The sequence below is a fragment of the Monopterus albus genome, unplaced genomic scaffold, assembly GCF_001952655.1.
Source record: "Monopterus albus unplaced genomic scaffold, M_albus_1.0 scaffold443.1, whole genome shotgun sequence".
In the NCBI taxonomy this organism is placed as follows: domain Eukaryota; kingdom Metazoa; phylum Chordata; class Actinopteri; order Synbranchiformes; family Synbranchidae; genus Monopterus; species Monopterus albus.
The window spans coordinates 42,309-56,187 of record NW_018128323.1 but is presented as its reverse complement, the minus strand read 5'-3'; the positions used below and the strand labels follow the sequence as shown (position 1 = coordinate 56,187).

The following is a 13,879-nucleotide window of genomic DNA, read 5'->3' as shown; positions in this document are numbered from 1 at the left end:
TCGCACTAGGCGTGGTGCTATACTGCCTTGTGACTGCAGGCAAAACACGCTTTACCGTCTGTTGTGTTGCTGCAGTGAAGTCCAAAGAGGTGGCAAGAATAAATTTTAAAAACTGCATTTCATGTAACAGATGAGCAGAAAACATAAGCGAGAGATGTGATTTTATTATGTAAATCTGGATATCTGCAACTCTTGGTTTGATACGGGCCTAAAGCTTAACCCCTTTGTCATCTTGGTATTCAGCATTAGCACTCGGTGACTAAAGTATTGTGAAAGTCATACAAGTTTTGTTTATTGAATAGTCATGAATTCTTGAAATGATTAACACTTAATTTTCACAAGAACGAAAAGATCTGCATCACTACAGATCCCGGGTTCTGGTGCTGTCAGGACAGGGGCGTATCTGACTGCATGTAGACTCTTCTCGTCTCAGCAGCCATGGATGAACGCAGACAGGGTTCAAAATGAGATCTTTAGTTCTGCTGCGAACCAAACCTCTAAACCTCAGCAAGAGTCTGTATTGACCGAATGATGGTAAATCTTTAATAGATTAATCAATCAAGGCCACACACCAGCAGCTTTGGCCAGTAACTCTGTCAGAGAATAACCTTTGATTTTGGCCGGTTTTCAGATGTTGTCCCTTTCTGGCTAACATCCATCCGCTCACCTGTGAGTCAGTCCCAACAAAGCACAACAAATAGGAGGATTCAACTGGAAATGAACAAAAAAGAAACAGCCAAAGGCATCAGTCTACTTTTCCTTAGCCTAGTTGGCTTGTCGACCTGTTATCTCTACAATGCCTAAACCATAACTTAACCTATGCCACAGACCACAATATTTGAAGGAAAGCAGGTTAAGTCCTTCTCAGACACAGGATATATAGCACTGGTGACTTTATCTGGCTGTTAAAGTGACAGCTTTCTGTCATTCAGACACAGGCCACTTTTACATTAATGTTCCTAATGGCTTCATTCAGACATACTCACAGATACAGAGAGTCACAAGATATTTGCCATACAGGTGAGATTTAACAATATGTCAAGTCATGTACGTTATAATGTATGAGACCAGAGTTTTCTTACTACAGCATGGCAGACAGACATAAATGTGTTTCAGTGGCTTTTTCTTTCATGTCCCATGTTACTGCTGTTTAGGGAATTCTCTAAAACAATCATGTTTTTAGTGAGCTGTAGCTCACAAAGATGCACAAGATAGATGCGCAGACACCGAGACTGATTTATAGCCCCTCCATCCCAACATCGATCCGCACACAGACCCACACCTATCCTCTGTGAATCTACCTATCCAACCATCCGTCCTTCCTCTTTCCTCCCTTGACTCCTTATCCCAGTTGAAGGGCTTCTACAGCAAGACTTAACATGCTCCACTACCTCCACTGTCCCTGCACGTGAACACACACATACACACACACACACACACAAAGACACACAGACATTGTTTTCACAGCTCCCTGAGCAACTCAAATGGCCCAGGAGAGACTGTGCAGCAGCAAAGGAGAGTATAAAAGAAAGATTGAGCCCTAAGAAAAAGATTGAGAGATGCACAGAGAAAAAATTACAAGGCAACAAGGGCAACAATGATACAGACAAAGAAAAAGATGGTGGAGCTGGATAAAAACACCAAAGAAAAGAAACATGGTGAATACAATAAAAAAAGACAACAGAAATGTACACGTTTCCATGTTTGTGTAACTGTAGACAATATGATAAACTGCCTAAGACATTTACGGTTTGCTGCTTATAAGAGGATGGTTACAGCATCAGCAGAAATAGAATTTATTTCTGTAGCAAACAGCGAGAGGATGGTTACAGCATCAGCAGAAATTTATTTCTGTAGCAAACAGCAAAATGAAATTGTATCAATCACTACTCTCACCAAAAACTTTATACTCTTTTCTGTGCTGAGCAACTTTCCATAATATCAGTGTCATTCTGAATATTGTTTTCTTTCCAGATAGAAGGTGTTCATCTGACACCAGTCATCTCCCCGTAATTATGTGTAATGAAGCTTGAGGCATTGCTTTGCAGTCGCTCGCCATTAGAATTCAAGCACTCCTTTGATTTAATAAGATCAAAACGACTGTGCAGGCGGAATATTGGGGTTTCAAGGCAACAACAACAATAGCAACAACTACATCAACAGGATATGAGTTCTCAGAGAATAGTAGGGGAAGGTTTCACCTTCAGGGGTAAATAGCAGCACAGCAGTAGCACACAACAGAAAGTCAGCACCGCAACAGTTTGAAGTGGATCTAAATAAAATGGATAGAAAAACAAATGTCTGTTTGCCTGTCTGTAAATATTGAGGCAGCAGTATATGGCCTAACACCATCTCACCTCATCCTTCAGCAGTGGTCAAGCACAAGGTCAGCTTCAAGCGTTGTTACTACACAACTCGGCAGCTCAGCCAAGTCCAAGCGCCTGTGATATCGTTCTCTCAGATCCAGTACATGACCTTTGTTGCATGTCGTCACCTCACTTTCCTCTCCCGCTCCACTGCTGTGTGTCAATATGAAACTGGTGGCAATTTTCAAAGATGGGGTCAGGACTGGGGAATATGATGCAGGAAGATTGAAACTGGCCACCACCAGATTGCTCTGGTGAAACAGGCTTATTAGAATGCATCTGGCTGCAATAGCTTTATCAGCAGTGCCCTCCACAGCTGCGGCCTAAGATGAAAAGTTTAGAAGTGAATCTTGTTTTGAATATTGTAATCTATAAAAACCCTCATTAAGGACATGTATTAAAGAATGGTTTGAAGGGTTCGAAGGACTGTTAAGTGCCATCTTCATTGTTTGGTTGAGTCCCTTTGCAAAATTTCCATGGTGGCATGAGGCAAGAAAGATAGATAAAATAAATCATATTTCAGTTGTAAAACTCCTTAAATATTTCTGTATTAACCTTTGTTGTCTACTTAACAAACAGAGTATGGATCGGGCCGCATATTTCTGTCCAAACCTGACATGAGTCTGAGAGTGGGGTGGCCGAACCCAAGCTGAACCCGACAGGCATATTGTATTTCATGTCCAAACCCAAACTGAGCCAAATGCAGTTAAGTTTGTGTGATGTTTTTCTGTGGTCCTCATGCATCTAAAATCATGGATAGCATTGTTGTGCACTTATGAGTCCTAGCACTTTAAATTAGCCTACACTAATGAAAAAGCACTGATTCATTTACAAGTGCAGTTACAGCTGTTTGGCCTAAAGTTTGACCTATGTGGGCTAAAAGCACTGATTCATTTACAAGTGCAGCTACAGCTGTTTGGGCTAAAGTTTGACCTATGTGGACGAACCCAACCCGAACCCAAGCGTGATTTCTAAATCTCTGTATGAACCTAACCCAAACCTTTGGGTACTGACGGGTCCTGTCAGGTTCAGTTCAGGTACCACCCACTACTACCAAGTCCCTAAACTTGAGCACCAAAGCTGACATAACCGGAGGGCAATTATATCAGCTGACTGTAGCTAGTTAACAGTAGCTCCATAATAATTTCAAAGTTCTCTGGTTAATGCACTCTCTGCAGCTGGTGTCTGCATTCAGCAAATATCATAATGAACAGACAACAATCTGAGGGCCACTCTATGACCGCCAGTGACTACGGGCGTTTGTGTAGTTGTGCCACTCAAACAGCAGCCTAGTGTTTCAGCCTTCTCAGTCAACAAAGGTGATTAGACATCTTTAAGTTGTAGCTAATGTAGCTTTTAGTTACTTGATAAACATAATAAAAAACAACCTTAAGGATTTGATACTGGATTTGAGTAGCATAAAATGGTTATCAGTGACAAAAGCCTATAGTATTGATTTGCTGAGAAAACAGATTTTACAGTCTGCATCTTAAATGAGTTCCCTTTTGGATTATGAGCAGTGTTTTGTTTACATCTGGAAGCCCTATAAAATCACTGCTGCTCTGATTTTCACCTCTGTCTTCCTCTCCATAGCAGTGGCTGAGGCCTCTGGGTATTGTTCTGTAGTACGGTATATAGAGCCATCCACTATGCCAAACCAGTGGGAAAAACGCATGGAAAGAGGGTGTAAAAATGAAAACTCCAGGAGCTGTGTGTGTTGCTATGTTGAGTAATGCTGAGGATTTAAAAAAAGACTGTAGAAACTGTGGATTGGAAGTACATCTGGACACAGTAACACAAAATATATGGCAATCAAAGCCTTGTCTGTCTAATTTCATAATGTACTGCAATCATAGTAGTCAGTGATAACTAACAGAGTTTGCTGTTAGACAACATTGTGCGCTACAGTACAATAAAGGCACAGCAGTGGTCTGTACAGCAGATGTGAGTTCACAGTTTGCCGGTATCACTGAGACTATGGAACAAATAAACTGTGTAACGATTCAATTTAAAGCCTCCGCTGATCTGTGGAGGAATACAAATTGAATCAACTTTTTCCCAATTTTAACAAAGAGATTTCGCTTTTTAATTGATTTCCACGGTTTCGCAAAGTGTTTCATGGCAACAGTGTGAGTTGATATATTATGGTTTTGTACAGTATCTGTGAGCTTTTACAAGACATGCCACGCTCTCAAATAGGAGAACGACGTATGTTGTTTTCACAATAAAAACATCTAGAATGGAAAAAAATCAGCTTATGAGGAAGCTTTCCCAAAGCAAAAAGGAGTGGAGCAGTGGTGTTGCAGTGAGTCCGATGCTGGGGAAGAACCCTTTTGGAGACAGAATACATCAAGACAGTCTTCAGCTTTGGACCCAACAGGAACAAAATCATCGATTAAGAAGTCAAAACTGCTGAAGGTCAGTCACAGGAAAGTGTGCATCTTCTTTTGGGTTACATCAAGATCTTCCACAGACGTAGATGTGGACAAAGACTCCGAAAACCTTGTTTTGCTGGCATTCAGCAAACCCGAGATTTCTTATTCTACATTTCATGGTTGTGCAGTAACACACAGAATAAATTACTGAAATAGGACACATGAAATTTTGGCCATTGTAGTGGCATGGTTGGGTGTGAACTAATATACTGTATCTAATAGGGATGGGCAATGATTTCAAATATTCAAACAGTCATTAAATAAATAAAAAGAATATTTCATGAGACTATGGTTTTGTATTTCAAAACAAAGAGCCACTGTTTCCCCTTGCTTTTACTGGTGCTTTCAAAATGTAAGAAATCTGACTCAGGAGGAGGGTCTACAAGCACAAGCAGCTATTTGACCTAAATATGATATCAGGAGCTAAGAGTATAGCTGTAGCAGCCAAACAACTGCACACTTCTGTTACTCTTTGTAAGCCACCAGAGATCAATTGGTGAAGGATCATGGGAGAGAAGTTCTGTCACCTTGTCATCAGGCAGCAGCAGTCAAACATCCACACTCAGAGGCTCTAACAGCCTCCTGCCTGGCTTACTACACATTTTCCATTTCAAAAGTTGGTCTTTTTCCAAACCTTAATGTATTGACTGAACTTGAAGAGTCCATGTTGTGCAAAATTGTGCTGACAGCTTTTTTGACAGACTTCTTCAGCTGATGGATTTTTTTTTTCAGCACAGCAAATATGGCACCATATTTACAAGCAAATAGCATAAGGAACCAGACAGGAGTTCACCTTGTACTTATGATTTTCACAACTCCAGACATTCCAGATATTAAAACCTTATCTTTGACAGCTTCAGTTAAGTTAATGTGATACAGACAGAACATCTGGGATGCGACTGTAATTTAGTTTGCAAGTCTGCAAAAAAAAAACATCTTTGGATTTGCAAACTTACGCACTTTTTAGTTTAGACACTGATTGGTGTAAAATATAACTTTATAATAATTCAGAATTTGAGGATATAAGAATGTTAAGTTAATTTGCACTGAACTAAAGCAAAAGGTAAAAGGAAAAAGCAATTTCACCCCATGTTAGTGTCTTTAAGTACAGGAGGCAGATGCTCTGACTGAGTAATTGAAGGTACTGTATCAGTTAGCTCTGAACAGAGCTTTGTCTGACCTATGATAACATGTATCACAGCATCACAGTGCCTTGGCATAATCTGAACATCTCCTAGTGAGGCTGACTGTCAACAGCACTGTAATTGTTTTGGGAGAGGTCAACCACTGTAGATATAATTTCTGCAATAAAAATATCACTTCAGCATCACTGTAAAAAAAAATGGTTGCAATTTAGCCATGGTTGGCCTGTTGTTCTTCTGTTAGTGCCTTACAAGTATTTGCAGATACAGTGAACTAGCGAAGCTTGTTGCAGCTATTATAAATCTAGTGTTAGTGTGTTTGCTTCTAATGCACGACTGCATTGGAAAAAAAGATACACTCAGACACAACCTGCAACTGATTATTTGCTAAATCATCCCATCTGAAATTCATCAATGGAAAGACAATAAATGACTGTCTATTGCGTTTTTGTCCCTACTGTCTTTAAACAAATTTACTGTGCAATCACCAGTGGTTTCTCAAAAAGCCAACACTTTCTAAGCCACTGTATTTTTATTGACAGTTGAAAGCCAGAAAAGTACACCCCTTACTCACCAAGAACAGCTACAACAATAAGAATGCAGCTTAGACTAATCTACAAGGTTTGAGGTCTGATGGCAGTATTCCTCCAAGCAGGGACAGAAAGAGAGAGGGGGTGGAGACCAATAGAGGCCAAAAAGACATACACAAAGAGCGTAGGCATATATAAAAAGGCAGAGATTTGGGGGAAGAGAGACTGACAAATTAGAGAGTGCGATAAAGAAAGAGACAGATATCTATAGACTCAGAGCTGAGATTGTGTGCGGCCCTTGTTGAAAGCGGCGTTGTACATAAAGAACAGCAAAGCCTTTTTATCTCACTGAGTTGAGGCGATGAGGAAGGAGGTCTGAAGATTACATTTGTTGCCAGAGTACAGGAGCTCCGTTCACTTACAACTCAAAATACTCTCATAAAGTGGATTTGCTTCAAAATGCTGAAAAAGCAACAGCGTGAGATGCATTACAAAATGACTGTGCATGAGTATTGCTAATACAGTGATATGGGAGTTGAGCTATAATCAGACTGAGTGGGAGGACATTTCTGAAAAACTGCAATATCTGTGGTTAAATAAACAATTTATTCCAATACCAAATTAGCATAAATTATTAAACCAACATCAGCAGTAAATGTTTTTAATTTAAGTTGTGGAAATTGATGCCTAAGTCAAAATAACTTTTACCTCTGTTTCTGGAAAATCCAACACGTCACCATCAATTTGCCAGAATGCCTTTTGGAGAAGTACTGACGTCTGGCTTTGGATGACTGCACGGTCACTGTTTTGCTATCACACACAGCACACATGCAAAGCTATCATTTCAGTATTCATGTCGTGGCTTCCAAGTGGTAAATTATTCATCATGTCTCTCTGTGGTGGAAATGTCACAGGAAAGTGCTGCCACATACAAACATTGTCTCAGATAGCCTATGGCCACTGTACATGTCCACCCTTGTTACACGTCTTCAACACATGCACAAGTGTATCTTCAACAAATTGTGTACTGACTGAAAATGGTTTTAAGAATTTGTTACCAAGTTACAAAAATAAAAATTTGCACTGCCAATTTTTTGTCTATTCTTCGATTGTTTAGTTTTTAAAAATCTGTTATATAATCTATTCTAGTGGATTATGAATGATCATCTCACTGTCATTGTGCACTACACTGTATTACAAGGCAGTAATTCTACTACATTCACTAAATTCAATTAACTTACACATCAACAACACAATTAATGTTCCATCAACATTAACACCCACCAACCGTCTGCACAGGCTCCACTGAAGCAACCAATGGAGCGAGGCCACCGGTTGCTATCCTATCACGCCACTGGATGATTTAGTCATCATCACTGTAGCTGGTGGGAGTGTGGGACTGATATAGCAACAAGGACCACAACCATTGCCACAGAATGTGAGTCACCAGTGGCATATGTGTATCTGTTAGCAAAGGTGTAAAAACACCATTAGATCTGCTACGATCTTTCCACTCTGTTCTGTTTTGTACTATCCAACTTTATAATCTGCGCCTCGGACATAGGTGCGTATTTCTCATGTTGCCATTTGAAAACCGTGTAAGTTGAATTGCAACATACTGAATAGCAAAGACCTTTGGCACTGTTACTTTTCAACTCATTAGGACTTAAATATACCAGTTTCATTTTTTTTGTAGGGCTGTCCCAAATGGCAATTTTTGGGCTCTGGATATTTGGTGGTAATAATCAGTGAATATTCGAAGACTCACCAGGAGCCCATCTGGTAGTAATTTGTGTTAAAAACAAAAAGTTAATGAAAGTTCCCTGTATCCATTATCTATACCACTTAACCTAAGGAGAGTCAAAGGGGATCCAAGCCAATCCCACCTGTCACTGGGTGAGATGCGGAGTACCCTAATGTGGAGTTGGGTCTAACCCTCTTTTTTTCAAATACGATAAAAAAAAACAAGCTAAAAATTTCAGGAACTACCCTTATTACCAACTACCCAAGCTACAGTGTCAACTATTTTTTGGTCAAGCACTGTGACTTAACTGGAGTTTCCCCGGATGCCGAGCAACCTCACAGTGACAAGTCTCCAGAAATGACTGTGCCTGGCCAAAACACAGCAGCACAAACCCCAGTAATCTGCAACATGTCACTTTTACACATTTGGAAAGAAAGCAAATAAGTGCATTCCTGAAAATGTTGACCTATTTGTATAAATGTATAATTTTATAACATTCATCCCAGTGTGGCCAACATATCCTTGGGGATACAGACAAATAGTTATTCAATTAATTAAGTGACAGGCAACAATGATACTGTAACTAATTAATCAGTTAAGTCATTGTTCGAGCAAAGAAACCAACCATTCTGTGGTGCAATGGCTCAATTTGCTTATTGTTTTTCTATTATGTGCAAATGAGTGTTTTTAAGTTTTGAACTGTTTGACAGACAAAATAACCAGTTCAAAGATATCACCTTGGGCTTTAGGGGATTTCTCATTTTATGGTTCATAATATTAATTGAAAATATAATTGGCAGATTAAACAACAATGAAAATGCTCATTAGTATGAGCCCAGCTTTCAAATGTCTAAAGACATTTTTAAAGGTCTGTGGGACAAACAAAAAACTGTGTCCAAACCTCTGCAGGTTTATCTCACTGAAATAAACAGACAATTCACTGAATACCTTAAAGGATATTCATACATTTCCTTTAATTTGGATCACAAGCTGGCAGAATTTCACCTTGTAGGGCTAATTATACTTGACACATGGTGGCGTCAGCTGTGAAGCAGACATACAATATCTCCAACCTGGATCATTGATCACCGATCAGCCACAGTGACATCAGCTACCTCAGCAAATAACCTAGCTAATGACGCTGTGGAAAAGCGCTGTTTGGAGTTACATAAGGCATCACTTCCCACCACACAAGGCACAGTGACCAGCATTGTTTTCTACTCTGGGAGGTCAACTATTAGGTGGAAGCTCACATAGCAAAAACAATTACCTCCAGCAGGGGGTCTCAGCAGCGGAGCAGAGAATGAGGTTGCCTTTTAATTTGTGGTCAATTGGATGGCTTTTAAAGCAGAGGACTGGGGACAGTGTGGTTTCCTGTAGATAACTATAGCAAAGGCAGGCTTTACAGTTTGTGTAAAAAATATCTTAAGATCCTTATCACTGCATTATATCATTTGTGCTATGAGCAAAAGATGTGGATTTCACCATCAGGAGACCTTTATCTAAACGATTTCAACTATAATAGAGCTAACTGTGCATGGCCAAGCTGTAAGATCCAGGAGTGTTAGACCTCCAGCTCAGCTAGTGGTGGCATCAACTGGTTTCGCTATTACAACAGTTAACAGAGCAAAACATGTTGTTGACTATTGCATAGCATTAGTTCCACCACATTAGACACAATGACTATCATTGTGACAGCATCTCATTCGCAAGTACACACAAACAAACCCTGCCTCTATTTCTCTGACACAGAAATACACAGCATTTACAGCACAATGGCGTCTCATGCATGTACAGCACACGTGGCGAGCTCACTGGCGTGCTACTGTAGACATGTACAGAGCTATTGGTCATTATTTGGATGGAAACGTTTCACAAGCACACTCACAAATAGAGTCACAGATATTAATATACCAACAGTAAATGAGGTGATTTTCATATAATGTTCTTTAGTTCTGAATACATACACATGCACACAGACAAATGCAGGCCATCATGTCTGTAACAGTATCCTTGCAACATATAGAGCATCATTTTGCACATACTTACTGTAAATGACTCCGTGAGCACAAGCGAAAGTGTTTGTGCATCTGTGCACATGCATGTACAATGTTGTACTCTGTTCCACGATTCAGTTTCTAGGCTCCACCCTACAATCCTATTACACTGTTACATATCATCAATCTGTGAGATTTACAGTAAATAAATCCAGGTTTATTTTTGTGATGAGAGGTACCACTTTGCCTAAACCTCTCTTCTCTGCTTCTACTTGAGGCACTGATATCCTTCATTTCCCAGAGTAGGCTCCAGAGAACCCTGCCTGGATTTATTGCTCTACTGTAGCTGTTGGTCTTGCTGATCTACAACATACAGTAATAGTGTTCCCTCGGTTTTACATGTAGCCAAGATGAAACGCTTTATAATGATTGCAATAGTAACAGCGAGCACTTTTTACAGCTGGGAAACAGTAACAGTTATGCACCTCAGTCATGTCCTGTGGGTCCTTTGTGTTATGGTTTATTAAAGCTGCACTAATTAGTCTAAAAGGTTTTATTACAATATCCAATATGAAACATGTTGCTTGTAGTGACAAACACACAGATATTAATCACCCAACTCTGCATTTTAGCGTCTGTCATCTCATTGTTTTGGTTTTAGGGCCCACAACTTTTTTTTTTTTGGTTTACTCTAACCTCTCTCATGAACCTTGTTTCCAGCTACAGCGCACCACTGTTTACAGCAAAAAATAAAAAGTTGTAATAAATTCACTGTACACTACCTGCCCAGAACCAGACCATAGGAAGACAAAAGCCCCTTTTCCACTGCCTGGTACCGACTCAACTCGCTTTATTTGTTTTTCCATCAATCAGTTGTTGGGGACAGTAGCTGGTACCTGGTACTATTTTTGGTATCACCTCAGTCAGGTTCCAAACAAACAGGAGATATCAAAGGGTGACGTGTAAACACCACAGACTACTGACTGGTCAGAGAAATTAACCACTACTACGTGGCCGCCACTGAACCCAGGTGTTTACATGTGATGACACCAGTCACTCATTCTTCATTCATTATTAATAGTAGCTGCCACTTCTCTCTCACGAGTGTTATAGGGGGTGAAATATACGGTGACAGAGGTCTCGAGCCTCTGCTACCATATAATGTAATCATTATATTACATTAACCACAGCATCATACATCTTATCACATCACCCATAGGTTATTGAATGTGATAATATGAACACAATAGCTACGGCTATGCCTGCTAAGTCGAGCTAGCACATTAGCAGGTCATCACGTCTCAGGAAACATTGCAACAAATTTCAAAAGTGACATTACTTTGATAGACTGACCACACGAAAAACTAGATGGTTATATCTCGCTTGAAAAAATATCAAAGTTTAATAAAGTGGAATAATAATAGCCCTAAGATGAAAATTATAAGAGTTTTATGCCTGCCCTGTCACCACCACCGGGCAATGACTTCACAGAACTTTCATGCAGCGTCACTGTGACTAGCAGCTACACTGAGGGGGTAACGTCCGCAGTCGGAAACAAAGCACGTTACTAAAAGCAAGTAGAGTTTAGCTGGTAGCAGGTGCTGGTAAATACCAACAATCAAGCAACTAACTAGTAACCAGATAACTGTTTCCTAAGATGTTAGCATGTCAACTTTATTAGGCACCTAGCGAAAAACAAGATCTGTTAATGGTGCTTTAAGTTCTTTTTTTTTGTGAGGGATTTCTTTCTGTATGATTGTTGAACAGGGAAGAAAAACCTTTCAGACGAAAAAGCTCCCTCCGAATATACATTCATTACACCATAGCTGTCCTCGAAGTATATTACATTCACCTGACAGAAATTCACCAACATTTTGCCATATTTCTGTAGGAAACAGAAAGCACTAACTTTTGCTGCTTTATATTATTGTTAGTGTTTTAAGGTTGTATTTATTTTTGAAAATGGACTAATTAAATCGTTTGTGTTCCTCCTCACACATCCTCACATGTATGCAGACATACACACCTACAGACCCTTCCCTCCCTCCCTGTTGTCTTGCCTGGCACCAGTTTCCATTGACACAGATGGTGATGAGAGAAGGAGAGATCCAAAGAGAGACAGACACAGACAGGGAATGGCAGCAGTTGAACCCATGAGTTTATAGCACATCTGTTGTTCCTATTCCTTTACCACATTTACCACTATAAATCACCTGTGTGTGCTCTGTACATCCATTCATCCGCCATCTATCCACCCATTATTCCTTTTCCTCCAGTGCCTTTATTTATCACCCCCAGCCTCTGCCTATCTATCAGGACCCTTAGTACAGTCTGAGAGCTCCCAACAGCAGCCATTCATCTGTTCAGTCTGCCTATTTGTCTGTCTGTCCATCAAAGTATATTCTACTTTGAATCATGACCTTTAACTTCTGAAATGTGACCTTTCAGTCATCCATCTTTCTCCCTCCCTCCATCCATCTATTCACCCATACCTTGCTCCATGTCTAGTCAACAACATAAAGATGTGTCCTTCCCTAACTTGACTTTTTGTTGTTGCTGAACTTCTACAAGGTTTTTAAAACCCTTTTCTTGTGTTTGATTAACCCATTTTGCCAACACCGTACAGGATCAGTCTTAACACTTACCAGCTGCATGCCACAGATGAATGCCAAGGTACACCTGCCACTACAGCACCCCATGGTGTCTCCCTCCCTCTCTCCAGTGGTCCACGTGGTGAAGTAACTCTGGGCAATTCCCAAATCTCCAGCTGACCTCCAAAATCCAAAAGCCCCCCGGCCCCGGAGGGCTGTCTGGTTGGCTGGCAGCCCAGATAGAGGCGCTCGCTACCCGGTTTCAGTGAACAGAGTGCAGCCCCTGTAGCCGCCGGAGCTCAGGGGAATAAAAAGACTACTACTTCATTCAGATGGAGGGGATGCTGACAGGTTAACAGCCTGGAATGTGCTCCCCTGGATTTCCAACACACACAGGGTCAGGGATCAAAGATGGCAAGTGGGCTTTGGGGATGATTCAAGTCAACAAATTGTTCTTGCTGTATCCACAGAGCTCGGTTGTGCAGGTAAACCCTCTGCAACTACAGGCAGCTTAGTAGTCTGATATATCAGGTGCTGTTGTGCATTTTGATTTGATTACTCAACACTAAATTATTTCAGATTTCTGATAAATGTGGCTCTCTTGACACAAATAAAACCAGCTTGGCTATGGAAAGAACTCCTGCACCGAACAAAGGGTGTTATGTCCACACAGAGTCCACTGCACTATATAGTCGCATCCTTAGCACAGTCCTGTGCAATAACCACTTTGTGAGAGACTGTATAAGCAACCCGGGATGGAGAGATTAGATGGATATTCTCAAGATTAAATGCTCTCTTGTTTAATAATCCGATTAAGAGCTACTTGGATTTGGCTGACTGGAAAAAAAAAACCCCAATTTTGTTTGAGGGTGGAGAAAATAAGTGGTCATTGCCTCCTTTTCACAGACCAGCTCCTCTGCTCTCCTCACAGGGGAAGTAACGGACATGTAGAAGCAACATCCTTTAAGCTTCATTTACACGCTTTTAACCTCCAAACCTGCGTCTGTAATCCGGTGTCTTAGTTTATTTCTGAATGTGGTGTTTTATCCACTCGGAAAATGATGAGTATAATTG

The 13,879-nt window shown here is 40.5% G+C and overlaps 1 protein-coding gene across 1 annotated transcript in view; it reads right to left on the bottom strand.

The window, feature by feature from the left end:
• The window catches only part of nkain2 (sodium/potassium transporting ATPase interacting 2), a 78,882-nt gene extending 65,961 nt beyond the window's left edge, over positions 1-12,921 (bottom strand). The window contains exon 1 of the mRNA XM_020587182.1: positions 12,860-12,921. Coding sequence (XP_020442838.1) covers positions 12,860-12,913 — 54 coding nt within the window. The 5' untranslated portion in view covers positions 12,914-12,921. The remainder of the gene's footprint in view (positions 1-12,859) is intronic.
• Positions 12,922-13,879: the final 958 nt, after the last annotated feature.